The sequence below is a fragment of the Typopeltis vanoorti genome, chromosome 3 (assembly GCF_054136105.1).
Source record: "Typopeltis vanoorti isolate ZY-2024b chromosome 3, IOZ_Tvanoo_1.0, whole genome shotgun sequence".
NCBI lineage: Eukaryota > Metazoa > Arthropoda > Arachnida > Uropygi > Thelyphonidae > Typopeltis > Typopeltis vanoorti.
This window is the reverse complement of record NC_143551.1, coordinates 81,691,316-81,716,030: the sequence shown is the minus strand read 5'-3', so window position 1 is coordinate 81,716,030 and position 24,715 is coordinate 81,691,316. Positions and strand designations below refer to the sequence as shown.

At 34.2% G+C, this 24,715-nt stretch overlaps 1 protein-coding gene across 4 annotated transcripts in view; it reads right to left on the bottom strand.

Moving 5' to 3' along the window:
* The window catches only part of LOC150108319 (uncharacterized), a 337,096-nt gene that overhangs the window by 149,966 nt on the left and 162,415 nt on the right, over positions 1 to 24,715 (bottom strand). For all 4 annotated transcript variants that reach the window (XM_090390692.1, XM_090390693.1, XM_090390695.1 and 1 more), the window contains exons 21-28: positions 23,957 to 24,345; positions 18,688 to 18,919; positions 13,943 to 14,088; positions 12,046 to 12,178; positions 10,533 to 10,798; positions 6,826 to 6,964; positions 1,448 to 1,596; positions 386 to 515 (exon numbers count right to left, since the gene is read on the bottom strand). In XM_090390692.1, coding sequence (XP_090246818.1) covers positions 386 to 515; positions 1,448 to 1,596; positions 6,826 to 6,964; positions 10,533 to 10,798; positions 12,046 to 12,178; positions 13,943 to 14,088; positions 18,688 to 18,919; positions 23,957 to 24,345 — 1,584 coding nt within the window. The remainder of the gene's footprint in view (positions 1 to 385; positions 516 to 1,447; positions 1,597 to 6,825; positions 6,965 to 10,532; positions 10,799 to 12,045; positions 12,179 to 13,942; positions 14,089 to 18,687; positions 18,920 to 23,956; positions 24,346 to 24,715) is intronic.

Below are 24,715 nucleotides of genomic sequence, written 5' to 3'. Positions count from 1 at the left end.
GTCTCTTATATAGACCAAAATTTAGATTCTTATCCAATATCTAGGTACCTTATTACATCGGACACAATTAATATTTATAAAGGTTTTCAGCTTAAAGTGAGTTAATTGTAGCTGGCAGAAATTTTGTGAAATTACTTTCCAGTTCCTTAGAAAAGTTAGATAGCTCAATGTGAAAGGAGGACTCTTGATTTCTATCTAAACATATATATGTTGATAAAATATTGAGTATAACCGTGTACAGTATATAGACAAATAAGGATGCTTAACATAATAGCTCATAAATACGCACCAACAAATTGATTAACTTTGGATAGAAATTGATCATTTAATTGCTTAATCCAGTAACGAATGAAAATAAATCCTTCAAATATATTTTAAAACATACATGTATGCCTCGTTGTCCGATAATATATCATCCTCAATTGGAATAACAGCAACTATAAAAGGAACACACGCTTTTATAAAGTGGTAATTCAAACGTTCAACACATTGTCCGACTTCCTTCGATGGTTTTTCTGAAAGTAAATACAATGCAAACAGTTACGAAAAAAAAATCAGGCTTCACTAAACAATCAAACAAATAAAGTGTTAAAATATTTATTCATTAAAAAACTTATATGACTATAAAGTTTTTAAAGACATAAAAACTTATATGACTATAAAGACATCACTTTGACACCTCTTTCCGCGTACGGAATGATGCTGCTTCATTATTTTCGCTTAACGTTCAATGTTCGTTTTCCGAAGTTGCTTAAATATGTATGACAAGGTGGTGTAATCGCTGTTTGTTTTATACTCGTATCCGAATCTAAAATTATTCTGATCGTTTCATAATCAAGTAAAATTATTCCTAGAATATACCTTAGTTAATTGCTATTCTGAGTTGGCGATGTTCCATCCGATATGACTATACAGAGCTGTAGACAAGGAAAGTGACTCCAAGTGTCTGCACACTCATGTAGTGAAATGCCATGTCAGAATGGTTGCCTGCTAAGAGAATGAGTATATTTATACACATCATCACCGACAAAGCTAACATAAAATAGCATATGGTTTCATTGTGAAATTCCACACAGTATCATTCGCGAGCACTCACACTTACATTTAACATATCACAGTATGCTTATTTTCGAATGTTTGTTCGATTTTTATCAAACTCATTTGTTCATTTTGAACTATCAAACTGATGTTCAATAGTCATTCTCCACAAGAAACTAGAGATTAATTTCTATTCCCTTGATAGCGTGGAAATGGAAACAACTTATACCGAATATAAACAATTGCTTCTAGATTTAATAAAGCTTCTGATTGAAATAACTGGTCTAAACCTGTTTAAATCCGTTTGTGGTTCATAAGCAGACGTAGTGAGATATGTCTTGAGAAGTGTGATGTGTCGATTATTGAACGATAATCAAATTAATAGCTCTTAACACATAGGAAATCTTACCGTGATGGTTCTCGATTTGTTTCCGTATAGGTTTTTCTAAGACGGCTTCCAAAAGATGTTCAAGAATATTACCATATAATTTACTTTCCAGGTGAGAGCAGCTTTGGGGTCCAATTTCAAACATGCACTCCAAAGTCACCGCCATGGTTCTGAAAATAATAAAATTCAATTAACAAACACATATGTTAATCTGGCATGAAACTTTATTTTCAAGTTGCTCCCACCATACAAAATTTTCCCTAGAAACGACGATTACGTCATTTTGTGTAATGAAAAACTGAACTTGTCCGGTGGACGGAACATCTTTCTGCTGTATGTCTTATGATAGTCCAGTGGGTATAATATTCTTGAAAGTTTTAATAAACCTTTTAAGAATATCACAGTAGAAGGAAACTTTTACATGGTTTACGAGAACACGCAAATTTAGAAGTGATAATCTTATAAGCATATTTTGCTTAGACAAGTAGTCCAAAAATCATCATCATAAACACATTAGAATAACTTAAATATAAAGAGCCAATAGGCTTCATTTCGGAGATATAAACATTATTTAAATTAAGGGGATATTAATCACATTGTTTTAAAACCGAATAAGAAACTCAAAGATTGGAATCAGAGAGTTTCATGCGAATATAGTAAACTATAAAAGTATCGGCGACTACTTGCATTAGCTCACGCTAATGCAAGTAGTCGCCGATACTTTTATAGTTTACTATAAAATGTATAGTAAGTAGTCCTATTACGTAGTATAGTACCGGGGAACTCGTATCAAAAGTGATAAAGTTCTGATCGCTATTCTTTGAATTTAAGTATTTTCCATAATGTAAAAACACATTTCCTAGGAAATGTATGCTGTTATTACATTATGTTGAGAGGTCACTACCCAGACCGGTTTCAGCCTTTTTTGAGGCTTCATCAATGAGTAGCTAGCCCAAATTAATACCAAAGGGTATAGCGAAAAGAACTTATACTCTGCTATACGTGTTAATTTGTCAAACAGGTGCATCCATTAAGTTACTTAAATATAAAGAGCCAATAGGCTTCATTTCGGAACTTTAAATGAAACTCTCTGATTCCAATCTTTGAGTTTCTTATTCGGTTTTAAAACAATGTGGGATTTGATATCCCCTTAATTTAAATAATGTTTATATCTCCGAAATGAAGCCTATGGGCTCTTTATATTTAAGTAACTTAATGGATGCACCTGTTTGACAAATTAACACGTATAGCAGAGTATAAGTTCTTTTCGCTATACCCTTTGGTATTAATTTGGTCTAGCTACTCACTGATGAAGCCTCAAAAAAGGCTGACACCGATCTGTGTAGTGACCTCCCACCATAATGTAATAACAGCATACATTTCCTAGGAAATGTGTTTTTACATTATGGAAAATACCAAGAATAGCGATCAGAACTTTACCAGCTTTGCTACGAGTTGCCCAGTATTGTACTACGTACTAGGACTACTTGCATTAGCTCACGCTAGTAATCGCCGATACTTTTATAGTTTACTATATTCGGCATGAAACTCTGATTCCAATCTTTGAGTTTCTTATTCGGTTTTAAAACAATGTGGGATTTAATATCCCCTTAATTTAAATAACATTAGAGTAATCTATTAGCATCGTGAAGAATGCAGTAACGAATGAAAACCTAGTAATCATGTTGCATTTAATATTTTTTGTAAATAGGCTTTCCATTAAGCTGGTATGTAGTCAAAAGACGGAGAAATATTCGCACTTATTCACACCCAGCAAACTTGCAGGGAAAAATGAATACTCGGGCTACATAATGCAGAATGATTATAGAAGATTCCTTGTAAGGGAAACTTTTGTAATGAAGTGTCTGGGGAATGTTGTCGCATAATTCTAAGTTTCTATATCATGTAACGAAAGATATATGGCAGAATCCATTAGCAGTTACTTATTATTTCGGAATGAGAACCATGATAATTGATTGGCACAAACAAGCCGTCATGTTTAGGCTGATTATAATTCATTCGCACTGTGACACGAATAAGCTCACTTGTGTGATAGAGTGGAGAGCGCTTCCACTCTTCAACTAGTCATGGATCAGAATTTCACTGTGGTGTGCATGTTTCTGAATGTGCTAAGGTTTAAGAAAACAAATTTGTTCTACTCAATATTTGAAATACTCTCTAGAGCAAGTTTTCTTAATTTACTCATACCTTAATTACGCCACGTGTTAGGTTCTAACGTTTCGTAGGCGAAACTGACCAAATTACGCACTATATGATAAATATTGATGAAAGAGGAGAAGAGAAAATGGAGACAAGTTGTAGTTAGCAATGAAGCGCATATTCTAAGCGTGAAAAACATCCTTGCAGAAAAAAATGCTCTTAAACGTATTTAACTTGTTGAATCATTGGTGAAATAAGAAACTCGATCACAAATGATTAAGCCAGGCATTGAAGATATAGTATTTGCTAGAGTGTTTGGCTATAAAAGCATAAATGCGAGGAGGAGTATGTTGCATTTTATTCTTGATTATATGTTGATGGAACTAAAATAAACCAGGAAGTTGGTTGGAATTAGAGAGAGAGGGAGAGAGAGAGAGAGAGAGAGAGAGAGAGCATTGATGATGAAGTATCAATGCTCACAGAATCTATAAGAATTCAAACTGTAATGAGGAAAGAAGGTGCTCATCAACAACAGTTTTGTGCAAAACTCAGAGCAGGTTTGTAGATGGAATAACCAAAAATACAACGCCTAGGAGAAAACAAAACAGTCGAAATCATAATTACGTCCACCACTATAATATTAAATCCAGCGAAAATAAAAGTATGACGCCTTTAAATAAACTTTAAATTAAATAAATAATAATCGCATTCTCTACTGTGAAGTTTTACACTAGAGAATGCGAAACTTTATCAAGGCACTTCATTCTTCCAATAAGCGAAGTGATGGCCTTACTTCGGCTGAGGATAATCGTGTGCCAGCAAAACATTTCACAGATCCTCAAGTTATGGTGGGATTAGAAACTACATCCAATGGTTGGAGATTAGGGACACTTTTCACTAGGAAAACTGAGTTTGCTTCGGTCACATAGAATATAAGCGTCATGTTATAATGGAAGAAAAAACACTGGAAGAGGCCATTCGAATCGGAAGATTCTAGTTTGATTCCTTGCGTTCACTCACACTCAGTATTCCTGCTCTTCAGTTATTTAATCTTTAGATTTATTATGTAAATAATAAATTTAACCACCTAACTATATATTTAACCACATAAGCTGTTTGTTTTAAGATTTTAAAACAAACAGCTTGTTGAATGATCATATACAACTGAAAACACACACGATTATTTTCAAGATAATTCATGTCATGTTTCGTGTATTATGTACATCTTTCAAAGAGAGAGATGTTCTTATATTTACATATTATAAAATATATATTGCAAATAAAAAAGATTAGTAAAAGACAGAACTCAAAAGGCAAATAATAAGAACAATGAAAGGAAGGATCAACCTTTTGTGTAACGGAGAAAACATTAGATCAGGATCGCTTTCGATCCCTTTCAGTGACATGAACTTGAAGTACCCTCTTCTATAATTCAGAAAAGGATAGCAGTTGGGTTCCGCTTTGTTAAATTTGACCACAATTCATTTCTTATGTTAGTGATATGCAATGAAGAGCTTGCGTTGTAGTTTTCCGTGTAGGCGCTGATATCCAGAAAATTCACCGAAAACCTTCATCAAAAGACAATTTATACAATGACAATTTACCGAAAGGTAAAAATTGGGAAAAGACAGTTCATTTTGCCTGTAATACTTGGGTTTGTAGCCATTCAGAGAAAGGATTTTTTTGATGGTTGAGATTCCTGTTGAAAAGATGATACTGAAGAATAACCGATTATTCCGGCTTATGGAAGTAATGAATTTGACCCCACCGACTATCAGCTTTTTAAGTTGAGTGTTGGTGCGGTCTCTTTTAATGTGAATATAAGTATTACTTCCTTCGAGGAGGACAACCGTTTTACGCTTTATGCAGTAGAAAATAGAAAAATTGTATTCTTGCTTTTAACTGCTCTTGAAACGATGAAATATTTTCCCTTAAACTACGGAGATTTTAGATAGCCTTTATAATACGTCTAAAAGTAATTTTTCTCTATCATCATAGGAAAAATGAGAGATATTTCATTAATTATTATTCACCAAATCCTGTTAGGAAATGGTATTAAAACTATTGAAAGTTTTTGACCTCAGGCCAGACGTTTCAGTTCATCCTGTGTTAGAAGCGCCCATTCGAGAGAGAGAGAGAGAGAGAGCAATGTATGCATGCATAAATGAATGAAATTCTTCTGCCTCATTCTCCACCAAATGTTGAAATTTCACTAGACTGACTGACTCATACAGAATTCAGGTATTGATCAATTGTTCAAAATATATCCTCCTAACCCCTCCCTCTGTATGGGTTGAAAATCCCATTACTAGGAAACAAGAATGGTTTCTATATAGGGCAATTTAATTCTCTCATTTTTTTCGATGCAATGATAGATCATTTCTATACATGTTCTTTTTATACCTACACTGACCAGTCATATGCAAAAACTAGGCTAACTATGTTATTTTTGGAAAAGTGTTTCAGATAAGCTAATAAGAATTCACTTTTCTGAAATTTTACAACTTTTCTAATCGCTTCAGCATCTTATTCATTTTGCAAAGAGATAGAGAGTATCTGTATTTATTGCCATTATTTGTATAAGGCTCAATAGCCATAAAAAGATTTAGGTAATTTAATATACTGAATTAAGTTTTGAGTTAGTAATAAAAATTCTGTTTATGTAATTATAAATGCCTTAAAATGGTACTCACTTCCAAGAGTTTGAAAACAATATATATATTAAAATACAAATAATAAAATATTACTTTCAGTTAACATGGAAAATATAACTGTTATATTACTGATCCCATCTAGCGATGAAATTGAATGTATACCGAGCAAAATATTTGACATTTCCTTTAGAAATATAAATTGGACCTTTGTATATCAAGAGTGTCATGCTTTACATCATATATACCCATATTGGAATTAAAGACAGTACTTTTCTATTACGATCTCTTATTCTTGATCACTGCTTTCCAGGATATCAATGATATATTCTGTGTATAATATCTGTAAATGTGTGTGATTCTCATAGTAATATAGCCATTTTTCATAAGTAGAAACCACGTACTTCGGCCTAATGCTAACTGAGAATGTCCTGTTCTTTGGTCTCTTTTTTCAATCAAGCAACATCTGGGGTAATCCCACGAAAACAGAAGCACACGTTATTTACATGGAAGTAAACTACTTATATAGTGTTGTACATGTTATAATATAGTGAACTGGAATATAAATAATAAAAAAAAAACACTTACCTATCGATCACATCGTTCACTCCACTTAATTGTGAGGCATATCGTTTCTCTGTACAATGGAAAAGCTGATGAAGCCATGCCTTTAACGATTTCCAGGTGCAGGGGTTCAATTCTTTTCCTCCTATTTCTTCATTGGATTCTGCATAGAATTAAAAAAAGGTCTCATCTCTATTTTACCAATGAAACTTGTGAGACGTATCCAATTAAAACATTGAAATAACAAGAAATGCTGTGTGTTGAAGTGAGTACTGAAGATCGGTGACCTCTCTTTATAAAAGATATTATGGAAAGCAGTTTAAAAAAATCTGGTAATATACGTTTTAGGTGTTTTGGCTACTTGTTCACTATACTATTTTACAGATTCTGTTTTAGACTTCTCAAATAAAATTAAATAAATACATGGCGCATAGATAAGGTTTCTTAAATGAGAGATCTTGATTCTGAGAAGAATAAGGAAGTGGAAAAAACCAGCTCAGTTTTCTATATAATTATGGAGATAGAAATGAAACGTTGTCCAGCAAACTTTAGGCTGAGGAGAAATGATCATGAGATAGATCACAAGCAAGAAACTTTCTGGTGGTTACGGATGATAACTGTTCAAGTAGTAAGCATTTAGACTGTGTAAAATGGATGTTAATAGATTTTATTATTTTTGAGAGGGTCAATTCGAGGTGGTAAGTTGGCATTTCCGGTACAAAGATTTGTTTCCGTTTTTATGAATTAAAAGCGAAAATATTTTATGGGTTTTGTATTAAAACATTCATACGAATGTTTTCATACAAAATCCATAAAATTCGAATAAAATATTTACGAATGTTTCATTCGAAATTCAAACGAATGCTCTATTTTTAATTAAATTACTAAAATTACTAAAAGTAATTAATTAAAAATTTAATTACTAAAAATCCTTTATGAGAGATTTTCAACGAAAAGTGAGATATCTGACTTCAAACGGGGAACAAAAGAGTTTTTCATCCGACACAACAGGACTTCATAACTAAGTTATTTCGATTAGTTCTTTCAATTTAAATGTAGGGTACTATGAACGGTAAAATGTAAGGTACAGTTATGATTTTGTATAACACAACGCTGTTTTGTGCATGAGTAATAAATCAAATCCATATTGTTATAAATGTGACAATTATTCGGTGGGTAAACACATTAGAGATCCCCGACTTTTTTACATAAAAAGGCAGGAATCGTTACACTCAATGGATAAAACATTAGAGATAGGGGTGAACGGAAGTTGAAACTGGCATTCCCCGCGTGGAGAGAAACGTACTCAAACCGGTGAATAGGCAGAGATCGGTGATTCCCAACAGTGTATTGTAATCGATGAACATTGGTAAATGTTGCAATCTTGGCGATTTTGATCGTAGACATAATATCGGCGTAAAGCAGATGGGTCATTCTATCGCCCAAGTGGTAAGAACCCTAAGGTTCTCGAGGGCAACCGTATCAAGGATCTACCATGAGTATACCATCAACGGACGTACTAGCGTCCAGTGAGCAAGTGATGACCCCGGTTAACGTAGACTCTCCAGGCTCGTGCAGACAAATCGTAATAGCGAATCAAATCGCATCCAATTTCAATGTCGGAGTTCCAGATAGCGTTAGCGAGCGAACGTTAGGGCATACCCTGCATACCACGGGCTATGGGAGCCGACTTCTTAATCGTGTACCACTGTTGACAGCTCGTCATCAGGCATTGCGCCTCTCCTGGGTTGGTACCATCAAAACTGGACCTCTGCAGAGTGGACCAGAGTCGTGTGGTGTGATGAATAATGTTATCAATTTTACCGATCTGACGGGAGGGTGTGGCGTCAGCAGCATGAGTAATAAATGAACCCTCTTCTGCCAAGTTGTTTCTATTCAAGGAGGTGGTGGTGGCTCTGTAATAGTTTGGAAAGCCTTCTGGTGTGATATATTAGGTCACCTAGTGTGGTGGAGAGATCCTTAAAAGCTGTAAGCTACCAGAATGTGCTGTCTGATCACCTAACATGTTCAAGGGCTTCGCGCATCCTGCAGCCGATGGCCTGTTTCAGCAGGACAGTGCACCACCCCACAGGGCCAAAACCACCGAGGCATGGCTCGAGGAACACTCATCTGAGTTTGGGACCATCCAGTGGCCTCCAAGGTTCCCGGATTGAAATCCGATCGAATTTCTCTGGGACAACGTAGAGCGAGACATCAGATCCATGTATCCGGGACCGACGTCTAAGGCGCAGTTGTGGACAATGCTGCAACAGTCATGGCTGAAATCATAAGAAAAAAGAAAAAAGCTGTGACTTCCTGTGGCATTCTGATAGTGGAGCGAGAACCGAAGGATCATACTGAACATTGATACTTGTGTTCATGTGTAAAACGTGTAAAGCGTTACAAACAAATATGCGATTTCTTACAGAGAATACATAACATTTGCAATAGTGCGGACTGCGGACCAGAAGTTCACGTTCCTTCATTATCGGAAAACAACTGTATAGCTGTGACAGATGATTATTCTAAAGAGTAAAATAATGCCTCATAAGGCTCGGTTGAACGTATTACTAGCCACCGCAAAGTCACAAGCAAAAACATTTTAGGAAAGAGAATAAACGAACTAAAGGATTTAAGAGACTGAAATTGCTCAAAGATTTCTGCTGAGCTATTAAGATCCTGACTACAAGAAAAGACGTTACTTTATTAAGAAGCATATTTTCCATTGTATAGTAATAATTTCTAAAGTAAACGTGTCTTGTATTTCGTGAAAAAATTTGCTACACGTTGTGACAATTCTCAGTTCACTCATACCGATTCCAGTAAACTTGGAATCAATGATTACGATCTACATGATCCAATGCCATCCAAATTACCGAGGATGCATTATCGATTATATCATAAAAGCATTAGAGGGGTTATCATCCATGATGAAAATATATATGGATTGATTCTTACAGATCATTCAGTCCATATGAAGAAGCTGTGGGAAAATAATCGCACACTATTCTTGAAATTATGTTAAATTTGTATCTACTACTTTGCAGGCACGAACAGGTTAGAAAAGAATTTGAACCAGTAGATATTTTAGTTGATCAGAAATTCAGATAGGTAAGTTTGCTGTCTTTGTGACGACAGTCCAATAACTGACAGAAAAGTAACGGCCGGCAAGTAGGAACCTTCCATCCAGCTCTAAAATGATCAAGGAAATGCTAGTTAATCCAATGAAAATTTTATACTGCCACCATTGCACATTAAACTGGAACTAATGATGCAATATATTGGAAAGCTATGGTATATGGTAGTGTTATTAGGATCAGATACTTTCCGGAGTAAGATTCCCAGTTTAAACATTCCGAAAATGCTTCTCTAGTGTTCAACCTAGGAAGTTAACCTGAACAAAGCCAACTTAGGCCTCTAGTGAAAATTATTGGTAATGGTCTCACACCAGGGACAAAAGAAATTATTTACCACTTCAAGATATTCGCCGTCAAGTGAAATTCGAGTCCAAAGTCTGTTGGTTGGAAAACAAGGATGATTTACAGTCTAATTTAATTAATTACGTTTTCTATCTCGAGTGTCTATTACAAGAAAGATAAATGAGAAATTGTACCATATAATATTATAAGCTAATAAACCTGTTCTGTAAACGGGGCACGACAGAAAGGTGAAATGGAATACAAAAATGAAAAATTACTAAATGAAAATTATATGATGACATTTTTATTTACCTCTTCTGCTATTTTTATCTTTGTTATTATCTTCAGTCTTAGAAAGAACAGCGAAATATTCTAGCATATCCTTTGTTTCTATCGATCCTATTTCTGGGTTCAAATCATCTTCTATTGCACTCTTTTTGACTGCTTCTTCGGTATATGACAAAACGGGAATTATTTCGTCAATAAGTGACGCTAAAATCCGACGAAGTATTACGCGCCCATGTGATGAACAATCTCTAAAAGCGTGACGGAGACAGGAATCTGATGTTTTCCTTGCCCTGTAGTAGGTAGCAAACAAAATATAATGATATCATTAAATAAGTGCGAATATTTATTCGCAGTTAGTATTTCTTAAAATATTAAGAAAACATTCAAAATACTGCAAAAACAAATATTACGAAATCACAATTTGGAAAGTAAAGGGTTTTAATTGAAATAAAATAAGCAAAATTGACAACGCTGTAGCTATAACGTAGTTATAGCTACAGATATAACGTCGTCAATTTTGCTAGTTATTCTTGTAATCATGTCACTTTTGCTGTGTACGCTTTTATCCCTTTCAGCATTTTTTTTCTTCCTGAAGAAATTCTACAATTATAAGGTCAGGAATGTCAGATGTCCACGTAACAGATGTCCTTGTACCAGACTACCTGGTCAGGAAATAATTACCCATAGCTCTCAATTGTCATACACACTTATGTCCATAATCTTGTCAGATACTTTAACTTCAATATACCACCTTTCGGTGCGTTTATCATTAGGTAAATTAACGTAATAAATTCGCCTAAATTATCATTGCACACGACTCACTGATTCAAATTGAGTAGCATAAAAGGCGTATTTTTTCCCTACACTTTTACTATCTTGTACCCTCGTGATTAGAATGGGGAGGAAGAGGTATGTGCCCCGAAATTCTGAGTAGTTAAGTTTCCTAGGTCAGGCAACAATTTTTTTTTTTTTCTACACATCATCTAAAATGATATTCTATGCAGAAATCATGAATAATGAAAGTGATAATAATTAAAATGATTATTTAGGTATTGGATTTAAATTTACTTTTATCATTGTAACTAATAAATTAGCTACAATAATAAGCAATTATCTACTTTCTAAATCGGTTTTGCAAATAGGCATAGCATAGCTATTTTTGTATGCTCACATCCAGTTTCAATTTTTCAGAAAACTCGAATATCTTCTGAAAAATGAATGAAGACTTGATATAATGTGGCAAAAGTAATAATGCTTTGTCTCTTCCTTTCTTCAAGATTCAAACCAAAAGAGAATAAGAAATTATTACTAGTTAATGTTATGATAGTAACAATATTGATTGACTTAAGAAGATTCATTATAAAGTCTGTAATATCCCCGACCAACATTCTTCTAATAAATGTGAATTCTGGAATTATAATTAATCAATTATTGCATAAGCGAGTACGTGTAACTGTTATGTAAATAATGGTTACATTTACTTTAATATGCAATGTATTATGTAAATGTATCAATATAACTCTTACGGTATAATTACCATATAGTCTCTTCTGCAGCTTGAGATCCATTTTGGGTAGCCTGTACTACATCAAACATAAGAGGAAGACAAGAATCTATCTGGTGTATGTTGATTGATTTTATGCAAAATGTAGTGAACTGTTCAGAGTATCCTATAAACAGCAAAAAATAAAAATAAACTATTAATACTTTTAATACACCGTTCCGACAATGATATTTCTGTATTCAAAATAATTCATTAATTTGTCATTCCTTAATTTGAATTAACATATCGTAATTTTATATTTACGCAGTTAGTAATAAGAAACCTCAAGTAATAAAAATTAGAAATAAAATGGTTAATATTTATATATTATAATCACAAGTCAATTCTGTTTAGTTGGAATAAATTTGCAGATGGAAAAAGCTTTCTGTATTCATCTGAGACTCGGTTATTTTAATGTAGACTTTGACACTTTTCTTGGTTAGAACCAAACTTTGTTTCACACGTTCAACCGAGAGAGGAATGCTGTGGGCATTACAGCAATATATATGTTCGTTAAATTAGTTTATTTCACATTTCTTTTACTGTTTCATATTATGGTTGAATCTAAATGAAATAAATACGCACGTTTTATTTGAATCACAGGCTGTTGGTTCACAATTCGGCCCGAAGGCATCAAACTTCAGCCTTCTCATCTGTACCAAATTCTCATCCTTGCCTTGTACAGCTAATTCTTTTAGGCAATTGCTCCGGTAGGTATATTTGATTCAGAGAGAGAGATCCACTCATGCTTCACAATGCTAGTAATATTATGACCCATTTCAATGTGGAGCATATTGACAGAAGTGTGGAAAAAAAACTGAGAGAAGACACTGGCGATGCTTAATCTTAGTTTGACAAAAAACGTCGTTCTGTGATTATGACTCTTGAAAAGGTAACCTAGTTTATCTGTTGTGCCTTTGTACAATATAGAAATGTTACGTATGCATAACGCGATTTGCAGAGAGAGAGAGAGAGAGAGATTATAAATATTTTTGATATGGACAACCCAAAAGTGGATTCAGGTATTATGCCTCAGAAAGAGATTTCTTCATGAAATGGAAGAGACCACAGCTATTACACAAATCGCAAGAACTGCTACTGGAAGAGGTTGAAGTTTCTAGTAATCAACACTTAACTGGTTTTAGAAACTTTTGGCACAATCACTTATTTTCAGGTAGGTTTACATTACTAATTAAAGAAGACCGTCACGAGCAGCGCAAGGAACTTTCATTAAGGAAACAACCTCCTTCTGGTTCATTAGACCATTTCACTTCGAGTTTTTGTTGTATGGTTTTTAATAATAGTTAAAGTTAATGACAGTTAACCTGATTATTAATTTAATAATTCAATTATTAATTGTATTCCTGTACTGCAAGGCTTACTTCAGGTATTTACTAATAACTACGAAAATTTAAATATGAAACAAAATATGTTTCATATTTAAATATGAAAGCATTAAATTCTTCCATGAAAGACTTGATTTCTTAATAGCCTCGAATTAATTATCATTGTTGGTTAAAAGGGATCAGCTGCCTTCCGATCTTCAAAAAATGTAGGGTGAACGTATCTTCAGTTTCCTTTAGGAATAAAAGGCCATAGAAGACATTTTTGTTAATTTCGCTTGACTGCTTTGATTGATGATGAATTATTGTTTAATGCAATTACTCATAGACTGACATTTTATATCATTTTACTTCTAAAACGCTTCTCTTTATATTTAGATTTTTATAAAGACTAAGCTCTTTAAGCAGATTTGCTTTGATCTGTATTTGTTTACACAGCATATTATAATTATTAAAAAAATAGAAAGAACACAGTACGATACGTTTGAAAATACACAGTAAATTTCAGAACAAAGAACTTGATTATACATAACACAGACGTAACATACCGCCTTTGCTGTTAGAAAAGTGCTTCAAATTTCCCATTAGTGTATCCAAGAGCAACCGCACAGTTACCCTAAACTTCTCCAGAGAGGAATGTTTACACCCAGAATGCGCTGTTATTCTCATGCATTTTAGAACGCGAGATGCCACACTTGAAATTAGAAAACAAAATAAAATACATACATTTTTGAAGAATGACAATTGGATTTGTTTAATATGTCGAAATATTCCATATATAAGTTAGATATAACGTTTTATAGCACCGTTATAGACAGACTGAAAAATTATAAAGTTATATGTGTACAGTAATTTAATAATTATTTAAAAATATAAAAAAACAGTGGAATACTGTTGAAAATAAATAGTAATTTATTTTTAAGAGTATATATAATATATAATAAACTTTCTATATATATATATATATATATATATATATAGAAAGTTTTTAACTTGGGTATATTATATTAAATATACCAAGCAATTTTATAAGCAAGGTTTTAATCCTTTTTCCCAAGTGAAGCAAACAGACAAATAAGTCAAGTTTGCGCCTGAATGTACATTGTTCAAGTTGAGGCAACTCGTGGTAAAGGTGGCGCAAGCTCCGAGTATTTTCCATACTTTTTCTCCCTAATGCAAAGCACATTCCCTTGTAGAGATGTATGACGCTATGCATTAAACCGGTCTGGGTAGTGTCTTTAATAGCGTCTTTAATGCACAGCATCATACATCTCCGCAAGGGGTTGTGCTTTGCATTAGGGGGAAATACTAAGGAAAGTAATCGGACCTTGCTCCACCTTTACCACGAGTTGCCTCAGAGTTGAACTACGTTCAGGGATAAAATTGACGTATTTGTCAATTTGTCATGTGTGTGTATAAAGTCCATCTCCTGGAGGAGATGTATGATGCTATGTATTAAAGGCAAGGGCCACTACCTAGACTGGTTTCGACCTTAATTGAGGTCTCATCAGTGGGAGCCAGGCTAAGAAATACTACGTTTTAAGTAATATAGAGCTTATAAATATTTTACCAAAACAAGTTTCCATAAGGTGCTTTGACTTTTTTTGACTTTTTTGACTTTGATATTAAGAATAGTGATCAGAACTTATACTCCCTTTGAACAGACAGAAAAATCGATCGGGAAACGTATTGAAGAACATATTCGAGATACTGAACACCAAAGAAGTGAGGTCTCAGCTTTATCATCACATGTACTCTCTTCAGATGACCCACAAGACGTTTCGGAAATGAGACCTCAAGTGTTATGGGACAAATCTGAACTATTATACCGTTCCTATGATATAAGAAAGAGAGGGAGAGCGGAATTTGCAATCCTTAGAAACAGAATTGAATCCAAAACATCTAATATATAAACGCAAGTATGAACGTTTCGGAATACATCCTTCCCATAATTAGTCAAACGCATGTATACACGAATGAGTAAACACGCAAAGTGTGCTGAAAAATGCAACTCACAATTAGAAATATTAATAAAAAAAACAAAAAAAAACATCAGTTTCTTCTATAACTACATAGCAGTTCACACCTTTATGAGCCTTTGATAGTTGTCGATTAGTTTTTGTGGTTACACCTGAAGACATCCTATGTAACAGGGTGAAATGACGTGTTTTTAATTAAAGTGATTGTTAATATCTAACTCCGGTTTTTTGCATTAAATGTTTTTACTAAATATCCATGAGCCGGCAGTATATATATATATATATATATATATATATATATATATATATATATATATATATATATATATATATATATATATATATATATATATATATATATATATATACATATACATATATATATACATGAACCAGAACACACACATACACACAGATATATATATATACAATCACTTCAATATACATATATATATATATATGCATGGAGGTTCATTTACTCGGTTAAACATATTTTTTAAAAGAATTGAATGACATAAACCGAGAGAAAAGGAAAAAAGGTTTAATAGTATCACACGACTAGTTCACCTTTTTACAGCCTTCTTCATGTGTTTTTATATAAAAGAAAAGAAAAAACATTAAACATTGATGATAAAAACTGAAAACAGTACAGGAAAGTCACTATTCAACGTGAAAACGTTGTAATTAACGTATTCAAAGCTGTTCCTTCGTTGGTCGCATTGTTGGGTGAGTGCGTGCATATAGCATCTCGTGAGCGCCAGTATGTGATCCCAGCAGAATGACAGTCTGAGAGGTTTTAGCTTAAATTATTATTAAATGTACAGGGTTGAGGATGATTTCTCTAGATTCTACACTTTTTCTCTCCAATTCGTCATGACAACGGAAAATGTTGTTAGATCTGTCCCAAAGGATTGTATGACTATGGTTTTCGTCATCAGAATCGGCCGAAAAAAGGACATGGCTGGATAAAGCACTGGCACGTGTTCTCTTGTAAGCGATGTCCTTCCTGTGCTCCTCCATACGGAATTCCTGTACTCCTCCATACGCCGGCCTGATAGGCCGAGTGGTTAGCGTATCCGCTCTCCAGCCAAAGGCTACAGGTTCGAATCCCGCCGTTGGCATGGATGTTGTGATTGTCTGTGAAAGTACTAGTGGTGGTAGTCGGCAGTAGATGGCGTTGGAGTTAGATGATGAAAGTTGGTGGAGTAGTGAGAAGTAGAGCTGTAGAGTAGATGCCCTCCCTCGATGAGTCTTTGGACTCCCTGGAGGTGTGATGTAATAATAATTCAATAGACTTATCCGTCTGGCCAAAGTAAGGAATGTCGCAGTTACACCATATCTTATACAAACCGGGATATTTTAGATTGTGATGGCTAGGCTTTGGACGGCTCACTAGAGAGCGGATCTTAGGAAGCGGAATAAATAAAGTTCTAATGTTATATTTTTTGAGAACTTGGCTAATTTTTGGGAAACTGAGCTTATGTATGGAATAGATATATTGTCTTTAACATTATTCATTTCTTGAGTATGGCGACTAGGAGGATTAAAAATGAATTTTTTAGTACTTTTTTGAGAATAACCGTTCAGTCTAAAAGTAGATCTAAGAAAATTGATTTCTTTACGAAGTTCATCAGGGTCGTGAAGAAGAGCGCTCTCTCTGTCTCAAAGTAAAATAATTCCAAGTTTCTGAGGAGGGAAATGATGGGACTGACTATGGAGATATCTATTTGTGTGTGTAGGTTTTCTGTACATTGAAATTTTAGGTTTTTCAGAAGAACGGGTCAGTTTAACGTCCAGGAAAGACAGGGAACCATTAGTTTCAAACTCAGCCGTGAATTGGATTTCTGCGACATTCCTTACTTTGGCCAGACGGATAAGTCTATTGAATTGCGTATATACGAGCACAGGAGCGAAATCGCTTACAAGAGAACACGTGCCAGTGCTTTATCCAGCCATATCCTATTTTCGGCCGATTCTTTTCACAGCCATATCCTATTTTCGGCCGATTCTTTTCACAGCCATATCCTTTTTTCGGCCGATTTTTTCATAGTGATACAATCCCAAAGATTGTATCACTATGAAAACCATAGTGATACAATCCTTTGGGATAGATCTAACAACATTTCCCGTTGCCATGACGAATTGGAGAGAAAAATTGTAGAATCTAGAGAAAATCATCCTCAACCCTGTACAATTAAATAATAATTTAAGCTACAACCTCCCAGACTGTCATTCTGCTGTGATCAAATACTGGCGCTCACAAGATGCTATACGCAAGCATTCACCTAACAATGTGACTAACGAAGGAAGAGCTTTGAATACGTTAACTAGAACGTTTGCACGTTAAATATGTATAGTGACTTTCCTGTGCTGTGTACAGTTTTTATCTTCAATGTTTACTGTTTTTTCTTTTCTTTTATATAAAAACACCTGAAGAGGGCTGTAAAAAGCCGAAACTAGTCGTGTGATACTATTAAACCTTTTCTCTCGGTTTATGTCATTCATTTCTTAAAAAAAAAAAAAATATATATATATATATATATATATATATTTGACAAAAGGAAACGAAAGTTGTTCCCATAATAATAGGTGCTTTAGGCGCCATCCCTAAAACATTGAAAAAACATCCAGGTGTACTCGAGTTAGATGGATTAAAAATTGGTCAGCTGCTAAAGGCCACTTTGTTCGGCACAGCTTTCATTTTCAGAAAGTATTTCCACAGCTCATAGGCCCTTGGGTAGGGCTCGAATTAGTGGAATATAACCAGCCTTTTCAAGTCTGAGGAAGCAAATCAAGCTTTGATGAATATTATATATATATATGTATATTTTTTTTTTCAGAGATCCAAAATATATATATATATATATTTTGGATCGCTGAAGAAATATCTCAATCCTGAAATCACTTTAGGTATTTCATACCTTATATAATGGTTTGTTTTTAGTTTTAAACCATGTTGATAATCTTTTAATGTCTCTTGTCGTAATAATTGCTGTAATATATGAATGGATGGCAGAAAAAATTTCATTAATATGCTTGTTTATAGAAGGATATCCACTAAAGTATTCTCCTTTCTGCTCAAAAAAAATACAGAATATGAACATTCTGATTCTTATAACTTTATTCATATTTCTTATTAATAACCCAGGATCTCTTTCTCAAGCAAGTGATATCAGTATAACGAAATTACTCAGTCATGACCGCGAAGTTTATTAGATTGTAATCTAGATGAACAAATGTAATCATAAATGACGAACAAACTATGCGATAAAACTGATCAGCGCCACAAAAATTATTCAGAAGATTCCACCCACCTTTCCATTGATGTGTTAGAAATAATAGTCAATAACGTATCCATTTCAAAATTTATGCAGTCTTGTATTCTTGTTATCCACACACTGATAACTGAGAAATCGCAGTTATCACTTTGGGTTTGGACTTCTCTCTTGTTTATTTCAGGTGAAACATATAGATTTTTCATCTTTCGGAAATACATATCAGCGTTGTTCTCTGCGTTGTCCTCTGGAAAGAGTTCATCTAAAGGTTCTAAAACAAACAAAAAAAAACACTTAAGCGGAACATGAATTGATTCACTGGTAAGAGTGAATAATTCGATTTAATAATGAACTGACGATTTAAATGATAAAATAAATAATATTTGTTTCTGAATTACTGTTCAATGGAATGATATATTCCACATTATCGAGAAATATAAGAAATTCATATATTATTCCGCACACATCGTAATGGTTATTGCTTCTGCATAAACGATAAGAATTATACGTCGGGTTTTACAACCCGCCATTACTCCCGTAGCCTTAGCTGTCTAGGACCATAATTCTACCTCTCCTTTTGCTAAATGGTAAAAGCTATAAACAACATACTTGTTATGTTGTTACTATGGTTCTCTCTGATAACCTGATTTAAATAATTACATGATTTTAATCAGCATAGGGCACTCTAGAGATTCTACATAAAGGGAGGCTTTTTGTCCTACAACACTAGTGGCAAATACTCTAAAGGAATTTCATTTTAAATTCATGTATTGCACATAGCATGCAAAGTCGTCGAAATGTATAAAGTGGAATCCCACTCGTCTAATCTAGGAAAAGGTGGTTAGCCTTATTATTATTATTCACATAATTGATACACAGTCAAAACAAGATATCATATAAACAAAAATTTGACTGGTGATTCAGAACAATTCAGATTCTACCCAAGAATCTAAGAATAGTCCGTCAGGTAGCGTCGTAAAATATGGACTGTTCCAAGTAATACTGTTTTTTTGTAGGTCATATGGGTTCACTTCGTTGATGTTCAATTGCTGTACATAGTTGGATAGCTTCTTTGAAGTTGCACCAAGTGCACCGATAACTATTGAGATGGATGACTTTGGTGTGTTTAAGTTACAGTCGGCCAACTTCGATTGCCAGATCTCGATATTTATTATTTTTTCCAGTTCTTTGTTGTTAATGTTGTTATCATTGGGTACTGCGATATCGATAATCCAAACCTGTCGATGGTATAATTGTGATGTCAGGTCTATTGTGTTCCAAATCGGTTTGTATTCTAAAGTCCCAGAGAATTTTTGCTGTTTCGTTTTCCAGTTCTATCTCTATTTTATGCTGCCACGAGTTATCAGAAGTAGAAAAGCCGTATTTTTTGCAGCCAATGAATTACTTTGGTACACTTGATCATGGCCGTATTTATAGTCAGTTTGAGATATTTTGCTGCAGGCACTGATTAGATGTTCTACAGTCTCATCTTTCTGCTCGCATAATTTGCATTTGCTGTTATTATTGATGTTCAAAATGTTTGCTTCGATTGCATTAGTTTTTAATGCCTGTTCTTGAGTTGCTAGAATAAATCTTTCTGTTTCTTTTTTTAATGTATCCGTATTGTAGCTATTGCCACGTCTTGTTCACGTCAATTTTGTCCTCAGTATCTCGAAGAAATTGGCCATGCAAGGGTTTATTTTTCCAACGCACATATCGGTTATTTTGTTGCTCCTGTTTAGTAATCGGATTTGTTTCCTGTTGTTTATAGAAGGTCCTCTTGCTTGAAGCATTGACTCAGAGCCATTGTCGATGTAACTTCTTAAACTAATTTCTTCTTCTTCCACAGTCTGTCTCATTTGCAGCAGACCCCATCCACCTATTCTCCTATCCACCTATTTTGAACATCGAAGTTATGTTGACTGGTAGGTACAACCGGTCAACATCACTTCGTGGATGCAATGCATGATGCATAGTCATTAATTTTCTAGTTTTGCGGTCCAATTTGTCCAGGTCTTCTTTTGTCCAATTTATTATGCCAACTGTGTATCGGATCACTGGTGTAGCACAAGAATTTTGCTCTAATTGTGTTTAATCCATTTAGTTTTCAAAATATTTCTAACTCTTTTGATGTATTCTGATGCTTCTTGTTGTTTAACGTTCGAGTGGAGAATATCATTGGCTTCTAATATTCCCAGGTATTTAAAGTGTTCGTCAGCTGAAATTGCTTTTATATATTTTTCTTGATAAAATTAAAACTGCTAGTGTCATTAATTTTTCCTCGTTTAATAGATAAAATTGCGCATTTATCTAAACCAAATTCCATTTTGATGTCCTCACTGAAAATATGAACTGTGTTCAATAAAGTCTATTTGCTGGGCCAATTTTCCATATAACTTCAAGTCATCCATATACAACAGGTGGGAAATTTTAATAGTTGCTTGGGTCTGCACCCTTATCTTTCAAGAAGAAAAAAGTGAGCCCAGATATCATCCAGTCTTCCACTGAGCCTGACTGCAACAAACAATTAAATTGTTCTACCATTCGATCATGTAGACTGGTTAGATGTTTTAACCAAAATATTACATTTAGGAATTTCATATTCAAGTTTTGTTTTCTTCAGAATCATAGACAAAGGTATCAAAGAAATTTTGAAGAGCAATGGTGACAGGAATCACCTTGGAAAATTCCACGTTTAATGCTTATATCTCCAAATCGTTCATTATTCACTATTAAAGTTGTTTTCCATGATTTCATAGCAGCAGCCAGAAACGAACATATGTTTTTGCTAATTCCAAATATTTTTAGTGATTTTAGGATCCAAGTGTGTGGGAGGGAATCAAATGCTTTCTTGTAGTCTATCCATGCCATTTTTAAGTTAGTTTTTCATCTTTTTGAGTTTCTGATAATCATTTTATTAATACGGATCTGGTCTTTTGTTCTCTAGATTTTTGAAAATTGCCTTTTTGTTCAATCAGATAAATCTGATTATCTGATAAGTAGTGGTATATGGAATTTGCTATGATTGCAGTGAACAGCTTTAGCATAGTTGGTAGGCATGTTATTGGACGATAGTTGCTTGGGTCTGCACCCTTATCTTTCAAGAAGAAAAAAGTGTGCCCAGATATCATCCAGTCTTCCACTGAGCCTGACTGGAACAAACAATTAAATTGTTCTACCATTCGATCATGTAGACTGGTTAGATGTTTTAACCAAAATCTATGTAGTTCGTCTTTGCAAAATGAACTCCAGTTTTTTTAATTTTCTAGCTTGAGCACTGACCATTTCTTTAGTGATAATGACATTTTGCATTTGTTTTTGTTTCATTTCTGACTATAATTCCTTAATCCATGAGGCACCCTTTACTGTTTTCAATAGGATTATCCCAGATTGACTTCCAAAATTTCAGTGTTTCTTCTTTTCTGGATGAATGATGGTTTGCATTCGTATTTCTATGGAGAGACTGAAAGAACTGACGTTGGTTCTGTCGAAATTGCATATTTTGTACATGTTGGTTTATTCTTGCTTCATATCTTTCAATTTTCTGTGCAGTCGTAGTTATTCTTTGTTTTAGCTCTTAGGTAACTTCAGCAATTGTTTTGTTGGCCAAATTATATGTGTTAATCAGTTTGTTTTTGATGTTATTATTTTTCAGCCGTCCTTCTTTAAAACTCTTTAAGTTGCTCAGATTAGCTCGAAGTTTGTTGACGTTTCGTTCTAACCGGATTTTCATCCCCGGCTTTTGCTCTTTCGGTTTGCAACCAAGCTTCACTGAAATGAATTAGTCTGCTGTATAGGAACTGATTTATTTCCTTTATTCTGCATTTGCGAATTACAGCATTTGCGTCTAAGAGGAGCTGTTTTAGCTTAGAGTTTTGTAAAGCTTTTACTGGTGGTATACGGTCATTTATGCAGTTCATATGTTCCAATATCCCTTACTTTATTTTACACTGTACTTCTGTCAAAACATTCTGAGGTATGTCGTCAGCTTGATGTTTACTGAGTTGAATTCCAAAGTTTGATATAGCTACCTCCTGATGATTTGCTGTTACTGGAGTTGTTGGTTTATCACGTAACTCTTGCAGCTCAAGTTCAGTAAATATTTTGTTAAGGAAAATGAAATTTTTTTGGACCATAAATCTTTGTTCTGTTATTGCAGATTCTGGGAATTTTTGTTTCCAAAATAAATGCATGAGCTTTCTGAAATCTCGTTTTTCTAGTGTTGATCTGTAAAAACATTTCATAACTTCTACAGTCCATTTTTTACGTTTGGTTTCTTCCAGTCGCTTTTCAGCTTCCTTCCCTGATTGCCCAGCAAGGAGAGCTGGGTCCAGTAGCCCACAGGATCCCCAACATCTGACGCAGTCCTTGATGACCCGGGCGTCGACTGATCCGGTATGGATCTCTTCTTCTTTTCACCATTATTATTATTATTATTTCATTTTCTGATAATTCACAAATTCCTTGTTTGTCGTCTCTTTCAGAAAGTTTTGTTTAACTCATAACATAATAAAAAGAGATTAATTTTTAAATGATTATAGGTCCTGGAGTATCTTTGACATATGGTAGAACTCACAAAGGAATTATGAATAATTAATTTTCAACATAACAAACTTTTTGAGACAACATCTTTTCTATTATTCTAGGGGGGTCTTCGCAATGTCTCTTTTATTTAATAAAATAATTCTAGATCCAATTCCCATATCCTCCAGTCGTCGGATGATATCTTATTTTACATTATTTTGCTTATCAAATGCTGATCAACAAGATTCTTCTTCAACAAATTAAGCCTTTGGATGTTGCAGTGCACTGAGTCAAGATATTACGTTAATACTGAGAGTGGATGTCGAGCATAACTACAGAGCTGGATACCGGGTCAGGACATTGTGAAAACTAGAATTAGATAGAAAAGGTAGTTCAAAATAATAGGTAATGTAATTTACTCCATTACTGACATCCAAACCAACAAGATGAACACACGCAGCTAATACACGAAATATACTCGAAGGCACAAGATTAGCTACAGTATCTTATCGTGATGTTTAAGTTTTCTGGATCGAAGAATATTTGTGTCAAATGTGCTGACGGACGAAGTCAGCACACACACACACACACACACACACACACACACACACACACACACACACACACACACACACACACACACACACACACACACACACACACACACACACACACACACGAGTGACCGATTATTTTGAACTTTAAAGATGATAAAAGAAGAAGAAGAAGAGATAATTCACTTATAACAGATATTTACATATATTTATTTAAATAAATCCCATACCATTTGTTACTGGTTGGTTTTCAAGAGAAGAGTCTACAGCTGTTACTTCATTAAGAGAAATTACACTTTCACTGGAAGATAATGGCTGCACCGAAGTTGCTTCTGGTATATCCGTTTTTCTTAGATAATTTCCACTAATAATCATAACATTAGCATTATCACCTTCGGTAGCCGACTCATATTCTATTTCGATATCTGTGTATCCCAATGCCATTAACTGGGATGGTGTTATAGTGTGAGGGACGCCTGTATTTTGTTTCTCTGCCTCTTCAAATTTGTCCTCTACATATACTCGTCCAGTATTCAGAGTTGAGAATATTTCAAGTAAGCCAGACTTCATAACACTGGAACAGTTGAGGAGCACTCTTTGGATACAACCTTGTACGTTCCTGCAATAGAGAAAAAGAAATTCCAATAGGAACACACTGTCATTTTAAAATAATTTATATGCAAGACGTTATAATCATGCATATTTATAACCTGAAGTTAAAAGAAACGTAAAGACATGTTTATGATAGTTCTTTAGAGGGAAAATAGATCATTTTCACCATGGGGTGTGAGGTTGCAAACATTTTGTAAAGACATTTTTCACGGAAACAATTCACCTTAGAGAAAGGAATATTTATAGCTCCCTCAATAATAATAGATTATCATAATAGATTGTCTATAATAAGTTTCAAAGAAAAATTGTTATTCAACTTCTATGACTCACAGATTCACTGATAAATTTAGGTACGTATGCTCACCAATACATACACT